Raw genomic sequence first — 12,951 nt, 5'->3', positions numbered from 1 at the left:
ACACATTTGTGTCATCATATTTAAGGCTCTCTGTCAGCAAAAACTTTATTGGCCCTATGATATCATGAACCAGAACACCATTTTTTTCCCTTACTTACTTTACAGCATTTTTTTTGCTAACCAGCAACCAACATAGTCAATCAATTTAAAATTAGATGATTAAATTATTTCAAGATTATTTTCAAGATTTTAAATTAACGCTTCTGGCAAACAAAAGACAGTTGACTTACTAGTTTCATTGCTGTTGAAAATATCTGAAACAAATATTTACGCAAAAGTGACATATTTACCACTGTGCATTTTCTCATGTCAGTGTCACATGTCACTCTGCAGACACACTGCTGTGTCCAAATAAAGATTTCAACAACTATCTCAATCATTCCCTTGTTATCACCCATAATCCTTTGCAGTGTCTGTAAAGGCTCCATATATTCCTGCTCAGGCCTGGATCACTGTCTATTCTGCATGCTTAGAATAAGCCTGAATCCTCTCCAATTACACCTCCCCGCACAGATTGTTCGGTGTCACTCGCCATCTGCAGGCAGGATAGGGTGATTCTGCGCCTGCAGTGTAAAAGGACACTTCTACAGTTCTTTTGGCATTTAGTGTGAACTCTACAACTCAATTTAAACTGAAGGACATAGCCGGACAGTACAAGATGATAAAAAAAGCAAGCCCAAGCGCTAACCCTTAGTTTTGGCTTGTTTTAAACCTTTGAGTAAACATACTTAAGTAAACTACAGCAGATAATAGAATTAAACTATGAAGCTTCATACGTGTCTGCTCAATCAGACTGAAGGCCTGAAACCAAAGATGCATCATTCAATCATCTGACATTTTGGATGCAAAAGCTGTCGAGATATCAGATTATGAACAACCCAGACATTGAGAGCACACATCAATCATTGCTCCAATGTGAAAATAGAAAGTGGAACAGAGCGGAACAAGCTCACATTTTGCTAATCCAAGAAGACTTTCAGATCCACAACTGTATCACAGTCTAATATGTACTGCTAAGTGCAGTGAAAACACATTTAACACTGTAATGTAAGCAGTCAGAGAGACTGGTTGACTTTGTAGGGGTCTGTAGGTTTATGATGTGTCAGATGAGCAAAAGGTGGAAAATCATCATCTTCACTTTGAAGGAAACACTCTCTGTCCATCTCTGTGTCTCATTTCCCTTATCTGTTGTTTTAATGTCTTTCTTTTTTTCTTTTCTTTTGAGACCAGAGGTGGACTGAATGGTGTAATTGTTGCCTACTGGCAACAACATCCTGATGCTGTCCGGGTGTGTAAAGCAGAACTCCAGCATCAGTGATTTTGTTGCCAGGGGGACGACTAAACCAGCCGGTACTTCCTCAATTAAGAGTTGCAAATGCAGCATAATTGGCAGCAACAATTGAGTTGTGTGTATAACAGGTGAGGTATATATCTGTTATTTCATTCATTTATGTTAATCTATCATGTTAATCTCACAGTCAAATTCATGAATAAGCCATAAATAGATTGGTGGAAGCTTTCCGAGTTCTGTTTTCTGACTGCTATCCTGGCTTCAACCTCTAGAGGGAGCTAACTTTCAACATCATTGTAAATGTATCTAACTGGAGACAAAGGGCTTTCTGAATTTACACACAAACACAACATACACAATAATAATAATAATAATAATAACAACAACAATAATAATAACAACAACAACAACAACAACAACAACAACAACAACAACAACAACAATAATAATAATATAACACTCAGTAAAAACACATTTTTTATGCTCAAGAATTGAGCATATTTTATAAGCCTATTTATATCTTGTGGGAGCAATTAAGTAACCCTGAATTGCTTTATCTGTTTGCTTAAATACTTCTTAAGGTCTCAATACACATCAACCACTGCCACCAGCTTCAAGTAGCTGGAAGACTCAAGTCTGTTTAACATTTGTTTCTAACATTTGTTTTAAAACCCACAGACAGAAATGTATCTGCACTTTCACACATGAATTGCATTATACAGCTCCTGCCTAATAAAGGCAAATTTCAATCAAATAAATGAATTTATGTTGTTGCTGTTCGGTACACAGGATTAACTTGACCGTTAAGAGGTAGCAGAAAACATTTTTCCCAATTGTGAATGTAAGGATCACAGTGACAAGATGAGGTCCTCCTGGCTTTAGATTGGACTCAAATCAGTACTAAATGAGCAATTTATTAACATTATATAGATGAAATTACTTCGCAAAATTAAAACAGACCTTAATGAGTTGCGGTGGTAAAGTCAACAAAAAACCAGTGAAACATGTAATACTTCACGGTAGAACCTTTATAACAACGTGTAGCTCATTTGGTTGACTGTTGGTTCCACTCATCATGTGAAGGTATTTATACGGATTCTTGTAATTTAATTTTCCTACAGTTTAAAGGGATACTTCACCCATTTGAATGAAGCTGTGTATCATTAACATGGTAGTAGTGTTGAATGGTCGTGAATCCAACCCTCATTTTGCTCTGAGACGAAAAGAATATGTTTTTCTTTGCCTGGAAGTTTTCTTCATGTGATGCAATATGACGCTTTTTGCATCACATGAAGAAAACTTTCAAGCAAAGAGAAACACATTTTTCTCGTCTCAGGGCAAAATGAGGGTTTTACTCACGACCATTCAACGCTACTACCATGTTTCTAATGATACACAGCTTCATGTAAATGGGTGAAGTATCCCTTTAATAACACACATACAGAAAATGTGCTTGTTTTAGGGGTTTTTTACTGCTTCATCCTCACTGAAATTTGTATGAAATGTGAAGCTGCAGGTGTTAATTATGAAGAATAAAGTATGTTAGTTTTGGTCTATGTCACTTTGACATCTATTGTGCTGTTAATCATTCAGTCAGCTGTTTTACAAAGCAGATAAGTTATTGATCCCCGTCCTTCACTCTGCTGCTGCAGAGGCTGGCAGCGCCTAGGGAGTCTACTGTAAATGTGAGCTCTTTGTCCTTTCTCTGTCCTCACATCCTCCCTCATCTCCTCCTCATCATCACCTTTCTTCACTGTCCTTTAATCCCCACTTAACTTCTCTATCTATTCCATGTTTCCCCTATACCCCCTTCTTTTTCACTCTCTTTACCGCCTCTAGTCTATACTCTCTCTCTTATTCGGTGCAGTCCCATCTCTCCTCTTCCTGTCTATATGTTCTGCTCGTCTCTTCCAGCGTACTTTATGAGGTTTCTTTCCTGCAGAAAAAAGCCAGAAGGATGAGCGGGGCTCATAGAATGCAAGGTAAGATGATAAAATACTGGTGTTATGTATGCACAGTAGATTCATAGATTAAGGTTGTTGCAACATATTTTGCAGTGTCATGATGCAGCAGAATTGTAAGGAAATGTATTTCAGTTGAATAGCATGTTTCTTTACTTCTGTTTGCAGAGTTTAGATACTGCAGAGAGGGTGCTATGTTGGTGATTTCATTGGAGGGTTTAAACTGGCTTTCTAAAAGGAGATGCAAGGACAAAAGACTTATAAAAAGGTATCATTCAGATTTTTAACATTGTCTATAAGCACACTAAAAGAATGTAGGCTTCTGTTTTGTATGAGAGCTACTAAATTTGCCTTTTATGTTGACTATGCTTTATTTCTAGAGAAGTTATTGTCATCTGTGGTTTTCTCTGAGGCTTCCACCTTTAATATAGTAAAGTGTAAATTTACCTGAAACAGGGCAGATTACAGTCTTCATGGCCTACTGCATGCCTGTGTGTGTGTCTCTTAGTGTATGTGTGCATGTTTTGACATCCTTACGTCACAGCTACTGTGAGTCAGCTCCTCGCTTCCCTTCCTGAGTCACTCATGCAGGTGTTGCTTGGTGACTGCAGAGTGCTGAAAGTTTCCGATTGCGTCTTTGTCTCCGTGGATAGACAGGCCCCGATATTTATTCAGGCTCAGGATTGAGTGGCCAAATAATGTACTATGTGTTTGTGAGTGTGTGTGTATGTGTGTGTGTGTGTCTGTGTGTTTCGGTTTCAGCCTGTAGGCCAAAGGCTGACAAATCAGTTTTAGTACATCCTGTCAGTGTCGACAGGAGGTTTGTGCCCTACAGACGACCTTTTAATATATATTAATGACCTCTTGATAGTTGTTGATTGAAAAAGGCAAAGCTGACACCGACATGGATAATATTTATGGTACACAGGAGATCATTTTTAGACAAAGTCTAGATGTCATGGTTGGTCAAAGTGTCCGAAGCAAATTCTTGTTAAATTGTGCAATGCCAGACTTTATGTCATAACTGACAGATTACTTAATAATACTTCAAATACATAAGTGGTATATGCCACCAACTCTTTCACCACTGGTATGCCACTCAACTAATAAAGCCAAAAAAGCCAATAATATTATACTTTTGCGGAATCAATATATATGTTTTAAGTCGTAAGCTTTGTTATAATGCAGTTTGAGCCCTTTGAGCCTAAACTAAACAGGGAAAACCCTCACCACAGACATTTGTGTATTGCATAATGATGGATGGCTTACCAGTTATGTTGTGCAGCTCATGTATAGAGGCTGTCATCCTCATTGCAGGGGTTGGGGTTTCTAAAACCGATCTCACTCTCTCCTCCCACAAAAATACATTGTGTCAGATTTTATCAAAGGTAAAATGGGCAAAAAAAATATTACATGAGATTTTATTATCAATAAGATCAGAAACGGGCTTCTTATTTTATTGAATACTAAAATGTATTCAAAAGGTTTTAATATTCCTTAATTGTGTTGGTTAAAACACAGGGATGAGAAGCTCCATTTGTTGATGCCATCTGATGAAGAGCTGCACCCAATCACCTGCTTCTGTGTCCACAATAAGAGACGATGTACAGACCCTTATATACAGAGAAAAAACAGTGACCCCCGATCAAGCTTATTGACATGGCCTCCTCTTTCTCACCCCCCTCGACAAGGTTATCTTCCCATGGAGCCTACCCCTCGGTCAACATGCACTTCTTTTGTCTCAGACTGTCTAATGAAGGACCAATGGGCAAGACCCATTGTAGATATAATGGACATCATCAGGTTGATCACAAAGGGTCTAAACATTACACAACAGCAGGATGCTGCAACACTCTTTAATAGGTTCATCATTTTCCGTAATGAAGATATACACCTCGAACTTTATGGGGACATCTGTATCGGTGAGGATTGTAGGACATCTTTAAAGGATACAGGATGGCATTTAAGTGATAACAACATGTCAAGTAATTTAAAAAACTCCACTGCCAACCAACTTCACAATCTCAACGCCAACGCCAACCCCAACCCCAACCCCAACACCAACGCCAACCCCAACCCCAACCCCAACACCAACCCCAACACCAACGCCAACACCAACAACTCTCTGGTGATTCATAAAGAGCTTCAGAAATTCTCTCCAATATGTGATTCTCTAGGAGATTTGTTGAGGAAAAACAAGAAAGCAACAAAGAGGAAGAGTGTGTCCTTTGATGGTTATGTTATGGTCTACTTGTTTGATCAGGTACTGTTCCCATGTTTTCTGTTTATCTACAGTATAGCATGTGGCTTTTGTTTTGCACCAAGGATTTAAGAGTTAAGTGCTTACTGACCTAATGCTATTCTTAGGAGAGCCCCACCTTGGAGCTGCATGCTGGGCCCTACGTATCTCAGCCAAGCCACAACTTCAACCTGCCAGAGGCCACAGTAGAAGACACTGGTACTATATTGATTGACTAAATTAATGGTTTTGCATATTTAACACATGAACAACATGTTGCATTGTTGGAAAGTTAATAAGAAAAAAGGATTTATTAAAATATTTTGCAGTGTTTATACTCACCGACAAGTTGATCTATCTATCTTCTAACCATAGACTGCATAATAAGATGGACAGCACAATAGCCGACGTGACTTAGGCTAAAAGATTCAGTATGTGGACCCCCTGTTGTATGGCTGAATTATAGGTCATTAACTTTGTTGTTGTCAACCCAGTTTTCATCATGATAGTGATGATGAATTTTCAAATCTGTGAGTATCTGCTTCAAACCGACACAGAGACAGATATGCTGTGGACTCTACCCACCTCAGGGATTTTTGCAATTTTAACAATTTATGTGTGGTGCAGTGATATATTGAAAACTTGCAATGTGTAAGCGCTCGTCTTGAACTATGCCTTCATCCTGTTAAATGGGAGAAGGCTGAGGCACGCTTGTCTATTTGAACGCCTCGAACTGAAAAGCCCCTCACAGTTTAACAAGATCAGGGAGATACACTACAGTTAGCAAACTGTAATGTTCTGCGAAACCCAGATGCTTAAGGCTGTTAACACTTTATTGTCACTGACTGTTTATTTGGTTGTTTGTGCCTGCAGGCTTGGAGTGGGACGACGACTTCTCTGCTTTGGAGAATAACTGCCATTTACAACATGCCAGACACTCTCAGCTCTCCACCTTTTCCCTGCAGACACAGAGCTGCACTGCAGCGCCCAGACTAGAGTGTTTCTCTTTATCCCAAAACTGCCTGTTCCTCACACATGTCACTGAGTCAGACCTTGAGCTATGAGATAGAGGGATTAATTCACCATTTTTGCACAGCAGCCCTATTACATTGGATGTCCCACCTATAGGGTTGGAGTTTAAAATTTGGGTATGTGATATGTGACATGTTCCTTTCAGCTGTTAAGTTTATGATACGAAATGGGGGTTCTTTGTTTGTAATGTTGTAACCTCTGATCCATACTTTTTTTAAAAGCAGTGTCGAATCTAAACAGGAAGTAACGTTCTTTAATTCTAAAACAGTAGGCTATGCAAAATAAAATCCTTACCATTTTTATTTTTAAACACAAAACTTTGGTATCTCACACATTACAATTCATAATGTGATTAATCCCATTAACTGCAAATACGATAAGTTTTTTTTTTTTTAATTATTTGACATCCCTACACAATATAACCTTGTGATATTTGAATTTGCATGTGTTAGAATATAATACAGTATATACTGCATACATTCAACAACCTCCTGAATTCTTCCTAAAATTACGTTAGCTAGCATTTTCATCGCTCTATGTTAGCTAAACCAAAATTTTGGGGTTAGCCAACAAACTATTATAAATTCACCCTTTCTATATCAAAAAAGAGATTAAATGACAAGGAAACTGAAACTGAATTTTAGGAAAGACCCTGGGCCATTTTTTAAAAGAAGCTATTTAAAACCCATTAGTAGGCTTAATGTTTGACAAAAGCTATATTTCCCCTACAACTTCTTTATACTCAACATATGTAAGATAGCTAAAATTACCATAGTTGGGCATTTAATTTAAATTGACTATTGCTATTGTCAGCATTCAGTTCACAGAAAACACATTTTTTATGGTAGCTTACTTCATGTTAGCTAGGAATTCAATCTCAAGCTTCTGTTACTTGCTTGAATTAATGGCCTTTCCTGTTGTGTAGCTCTATAAACAACAATAGATTTCAGCCACTGAAAAGCTAACTGTAATGTTACCCTTTAAGCATCTGAATGCTAACATTAGCTTTATTGTTTGACTGTGATGGATTGTCAAATAGTTGGTTTAACTTGAATTATGGCCATGTTCTGTCCAGATTTTCAAAGCTTATTATCTTTTCAGTTTCCGATCAATGTAGAAGCTGTGAAATACTTGACAAATATATGACAGACTCTATAAATTCTTCTGCACCACACCAATATAACAGGCTATAATGTTTTAGACTTCCTACACTGACCATAATGTCAGAGTAAAATCGCTTTGTGAATATGTTCAATTTCACCATTGTTTATTATAGGTGCTGATTTTTACAACAAGTGGTATTGATAGCCTTCATTTAAAGGTCATCTCTCTGTCACCATGGTCAAATGTGACATCCACGCTTGTTTTTCTTTCAGACTGACGGCCTTGACCTAATGGAAAAGCTGACGAAGATCTCGTCCTCATCTCTTATTCCTCTCCAGCCTCCCCCCCTTCCCCTTTTATGATGAGTCAGGGACATAAACAGCTCTTTCTCAAAACACCTGCCGTTCATGACATCACAGCCACGCAGGACAGTGTGACAGTGCTTTCAGCTTTCTGACACAGTCGCTGAACGTATGATGTGATAACACAGCCTGGTTGTGTAACAGAGCTGGTACCTTTCCAGCTGCATAGCTCTTTATAAGATGCCTTTTATGTCATGTTTTGTCCATGGACCTAAAGTGTGAAATAGAAGAGTAAATGTTTGGGAGTTCAATAAATTATAATCTGTGTGAATCCATCTTTTTTATTGTTTTAGTTAAGCAGTTTTTAAAGTAGTACAAGTCCAAAGTGTGTGTTGTTGTTTTTTTTTCAATTTGTTTTGCTCACAGAGTTTGGCTTGGGAAGGCCCTGTTTGCTTGCCTCATTACTTGAGTGTGTTCAGCTCAGAATTTATCAGTGACTTCGACTGAATAAACAGTGTAAGTCTAAGCCTGAGGGCCAATGGAAGCAGAAACTGAACAAACTACAAGTAAAAGATAATGTTCCCACAGCCAGCGAGGTTTGGTTGATTAGATACAGTGTACCTGTGGAAAAAGGAAACCTGGCAAGACCAATCCAACACAAACACTGACACACACACACATGCACATGCACACGCACACACACACACACACACACACACACACACACACACACACACACACACACACACACACACACACACACACACACACACAATGCTTTTCAAGGACACCAAAAACGGTGTGCCTCTGGGAGCTTCACACCTGTGCATTATTGTTGCCATGAGATGGTGGTGAAATTCAGTGCTAATGTGTCTAAAGGCCATATTCTACAGTAGTTCAATGTGATATTTGATCGAAATACTTGTCATACATGTCATCTTTTAGCTAAGGGCTATCATAAAGTTTGATGTTATTGACTTAAAATGTTCACATCATGTATTTTAGGTTCTATTTAAACCTAAAAAAAGGCAATACTAGCAGTTATCTTCACAGAAAACACTCAAAATCAGCAGTTTTTACTCATACATTGAACATACAATTTAATGTTGCATTACTGCTGTGAAGCTAAACCTGCTAGCTCTTAGCTTAATCACTATGTTTCTTCAGGGTAACTAGCTTCTACTTAACCTCTAATGCTGGCAAAGAGGTTGGACAGCTTGACCCCACCTTTATGCCTCAGTTACATTGAGGAAAATATGTAACAGGGTGCAAATATCTCACCCTGAACTATTCATTTTCTAAGGGAACTATTATTCTGTAATTCCACCTTTTGCTTAGAAATTTTAAAATTAATGGCAAAGGACATTTAAGGAATGCACCTGGTCATAACATTTCTTGTCTATAATATGCAAATTCAGTCAGAAAAAGGAAATATGTAGCCGGAAGCTGAAGTAATATTAATTTTTTTTCACTAAACAATTCACACGTTTTCCTTCTACCCTGAAGATCAAACATTCAGGGTAGAAGACCAATAGTAAAAACACACTATCTTTTTGATGGAGAGTACAACTAACTTAAGCTTCTCTATTTATTTGGGGGTTTAGGGATATTGTAAGCTCAGTAGCCTATTTGCTTTGAGACTTCATCTATGCTAAAAAAAAAAACCCAGGAGATTTTTATTTTTATTTTTTAAAGCTATCAGACTATGGGATGTGTTGACCACCACTGTATAAATTATGCTGTGGCACATAATTCAACAATACATAGACCTATTTCTCAGTGACCTGACAGGCAAAAATCCTAACTGCCAACAGTGTGTTTGGGCCCTCAGGTCAAACAGATAAAGTGTGATTACTGTAGATGACACAAGTTAAGGGGTGTGTTGGCTTGTTATAGTCTTGTTTGTTTGTTTTCTTAATTCAGTCCAAAGTAGTGTGGCTTCATCCTGTGGTACAACTGTCAGTACAGGGAAACAACAATCCAAAGAAAAAAAACAAACACTTTGTTTGATAGAAAGTAAATAATGTGACACAGTTAGGAGGCTAAATTGTTTCTATACATCCAGGTGTAGCCTGGAGGACTGTATTCAAATGAAGCGGTGGAAGGTGATAAGCCTCCATGGAAATTATGTTAACTGCTTGGAGTAAAAGGAGTGAACGAGGAACCAAAATGCATTGTTTCTGACGTGGTTCATTTAGCTATTTTACTTATTGGTCGAAAAATCATTTTAGCTCTGTTGCAGGTGAGTAATAAATAACTATAAAAGTGCTACACTTGGGACATTTAGGCTTCTGTTGTGTTTAGGGGTCGCAACAGGTAGAGCAGTCGAAAAGTGCTTTAAAGCAAACAACAAATGTGTTAAAATGTACAAAACCCAGTATTCTTCTTTTTCTTTTTTAATACCAGAAGATATTTTGAAAACAATAAATGGGGAAGACAGAGTGATGCTGGAAATTATTTTCCTGGTAAAACGTCTATTTCTATTCAACATAGACCTAAACAAGTAGTAGACCTACATAAAGATATAAACTACAGCAAAAACTATAACAAATATATGCATTCAAAAAACATCAGCTACATCAGTTTAAAATTATATTGCCCATATTTTTGCCCTTGTAAAAGGGTTCTTTTGCTTGAGATGAAAAATCTAAAAATCCGGTTTTCAGTTAAACTTTTGGTACTTGTTGGCAGAGCGCGGAGCTGAAGGGGAGTGTGTTCTGCTCTCTGATTGGCTGAGCAGCGCTACGTGTACATCAGTCAGCTAACAGGTAGCTCACATGTAACAGTTATCTGCGTGAGTGTGTGTGTGTGTGTGTGTGTGTGTGTATGCGTTTGTCTCAGATGCACGGAGGCGCTCTGCTGCTCTTTCTGCATGATGCTGCTTTCAAGGACCGGCTGCATGGTGCTGATTTCTCTGTAAACACGCAGGAAGAAGAAACGTTACTTTAAAGGTGAGACTTTAAATGTCTTTTTTTCCTTTTTCTTTTATTAACTTTCATGTTTCAACTACAGTGAATGAAAGTGTCTCTATCATGTCAGTTAGGCTGCAACACCGTGTGTGTGATTAGGTATTAAAAATAAGGCAGACTAATGTTTTTTTTATTTTGAAGTTGACTCCTTTGTAAAACGTTTTAGCAGGCTTGCATAATAATCAGCACATTCAATCATTAACTTTATACACATTACCGCTGCTAGAATCCCAAAAACCACAACTAGCAGCCAATCTAAAAATGATGTTTGGACTTAAGACTTTGGAATTAAAATAAAAAATATAATGTGTTATCCAAACTTCTCGTGGTTAAAGAAAGTTTAAAAAAGTATGACGTTTAAGAGCATTGAAAATTGAATTTGCTACGTTTTGGCTGGTCCCTTTGTTTTTGTGAGTGTAACCTTGAGATGGGCATTACTACAGTCTGCGTGGATAAGAGAGTGGTAGATTAACACACCAAACATGATGGAGTTTTCACACTGCACCAGGCTGATTAGATACAACAGGATACAGTGTTTTAAAATGGAGAGAAGCTTACTGGCTGTCTGAATAGGAGACTTCTGTTTTGTTTTTCTTTTTTCAGCTTTTTCTGTCTAACTTTTTCGTCTTCTACTCCAGGACTGTTGAAACTGTGAGATCTTTAAACTGCCACACAGAAAAAGAAGTTGAAGGTGGCAGCAGAATGAGGTCCAAAGGGAAGGCTACCAAACCATCCAGAATGACCTGGTCTGATCCTGATCCAGAGCTAGAACCAGACACTGAACCAGGCTCTAGCGAGCAGGAGGGCTCAGAGGCCTCTGTCCGGATCGGCAGCTCCTGGAGAGGGTCCCTGAGAAGCGGGGGGCGCAAGCGGCAAGGAGGGGCAGGAGGAGGAGGCCGGAGACGCAGGCAGCACGGCTCCAGCAACAAAGAGCGCAGCATTCGACGACTGGAGAGTAACGAGAGGGAACGCCAACGCATGCACAAACTCAACAACGCCTTCCAAGCGTTACAAGAGGCCATCCCCCATGTCAAGACTGACAAGAAGCTGTCCAAGATCGAGACCCTGACCCTGGCCAAGAACTACATCAAATCCTTAACCAGCATCATCCTGGACATGGGGGCCTGTCTGCCTGCTGAAGGGGTCCCATCAGAGGCCAGTGCTGCCAAGCTGCTCCAGTGCTACCAGCAGCACCTGGAGGAGGAGGGGGAGGGAGATCTCACCCAGTACCTCACCCATGTGCACAGCTTGAGCAAGCGCAGTTAACAGAGGCGGAATGTGCTTTTGCAACCAGAAGAGACTCGAGGAAGTGGTTTCCAGAGAGAGTCTTTGAAAGGCTGTTTGGGGGCATATTTCAAAGGATATCCAGTCAGTTCTGAATCCAAACTGTTTTGGGATCTAGTCCGAGGTGGGGTGCTCTGTTTGCTGTCATAGATCCTAAAGCTATTACAGTAACCCATATCAGACAATAGCAGGGGCAATGTTCATAACTTGCCCTTCGTGCAAAGTATGGATGATGATAACGGAACAATGAAAAAACCACATTGTGTAAAAAGACTCACATTATTGTACCTTTTCAGTGAAGGGGCTACTTGTCTTGTATTTCTCATTTTCTTAGGGTTTAAGCGGTGCAGGAAAGTTGTTCTCTTTTGCGTTATCTTGTGATCTTCTAATTTGTTTGCTGTTGAGAAACCTGCAGAGCACAGCCTCTAGTCATAACTGTCACGTCCAGGAAGAGAGGAAAGACAAGCAGCTCTAAATATTGAAATTTAGAGGCTTGCAAGAGTGTTTGCTAAACTTCAAAACATGATCAACTTGTCTTTTCACAGGTTGTGCATTATAGCCAGAAGGCAAGAATGTTTTAAGTGTTTGTTATTTGACTTTGTGTGTCTCTTGAGGATTGTGTGGCAGGATAATAAGGTGATAAAAGGTCAGGAGTAGCGGGTGTGTCATCAATAAACACATTTATTTATTGACAAGGACTATTATTTTGGTCATGCATGACACGACAAACCAAGGTGTTACAGTAACACAGAGATGTTACTGACGGATA

The 12,951-nt window shown here is 39.0% G+C and overlaps 2 protein-coding genes across 6 annotated transcripts; both read left to right on the top strand.

The window, feature by feature from the left end:
* Positions 1–1,338: 1,338 nt before the first annotated feature.
* LOC306816996 (uncharacterized protein) lies at positions 1,339–8,260 on the top strand. Of its 5 annotated transcripts, XM_079333525.1 has the most exons (7): positions 1,375–1,419; positions 2,885–2,976; positions 3,234–3,273; positions 3,421–3,520; positions 4,774–5,515; positions 5,620–5,710; positions 6,365–8,260. In XM_079333525.1, the coding sequence occupies exons 3-7, from the start codon at positions 3,249–3,251 to the stop codon at positions 6,553–6,555; spliced, it is 1,149 nt and encodes a 382-aa protein (XP_079189651.1). In that variant the 5' UTR covers positions 1,375–1,419; positions 2,885–2,976; positions 3,234–3,248; the 3' UTR covers positions 6,556–8,260. The 5 variants fall into 5 exon arrangements, with proteins under 5 accessions (XP_079189648.1, XP_079189650.1, XP_079189652.1 ...); XM_079333522.1 differs by lacking the exon at positions 2,885–2,976 and having other exon boundaries at positions 1,339–1,419; positions 3,206–3,273; XM_079333524.1 differs by having other exon boundaries at positions 1,343–2,976; positions 3,206–3,273.
* On the top strand, positions 3,970–12,871 carry bhlha15 (basic helix-loop-helix family, member a15). The gene is made up of 3 exons (XM_079333527.1): positions 3,970–3,993; positions 10,771–10,878; positions 11,536–12,871. The coding sequence occupies exon 3, from the start codon at positions 11,601–11,603 to the stop codon at positions 12,162–12,164; it is 564 nt and encodes a 187-aa protein (XP_079189653.1). The 5' UTR covers positions 3,970–3,993; positions 10,771–10,878; positions 11,536–11,600; the 3' UTR covers positions 12,165–12,871.
* Positions 12,872–12,951: the final 80 nt, after the last annotated feature.

This window comes from Symphodus melops, assembly GCF_947650265.1.
Source record: "Symphodus melops genome assembly, chromosome: 21".
NCBI classification, from domain to species: Eukaryota; Metazoa; Chordata; class Actinopteri; order Labriformes; family Labridae; genus Symphodus; species Symphodus melops.
Note: the sequence above shows the minus strand (reverse complement) of the source record. Positions and strands in the feature narration are given on the sequence as shown.

Coding starts and splice junctions, on each gene's coding strand:
- LOC306816996 (XM_079333522.1), top strand. CDS start 1,376: ATGCAGCATAATTGGCAGCAACAATTGAGTTGTGTGTATAACAG. Junction 5,516..5,619: donor TGGTCTACTTGTTTGATCAG/GTACTGTTCCCA, acceptor TGCTATTCTTAG/GAGAGCCCCACCTTGGAGCT. Junction 5,711..6,364: donor GGCCACAGTAGAAGACACTG/GTACTATATTGA, acceptor TTGTGCCTGCAG/GCTTGGAGTGGGACGACGAC.
- bhlha15 (XM_079333527.1), top strand. CDS start 11,601: ATGAGGTCCAAAGGGAAGGCTACCAAACCATCCAGAATGACCTGGTCT.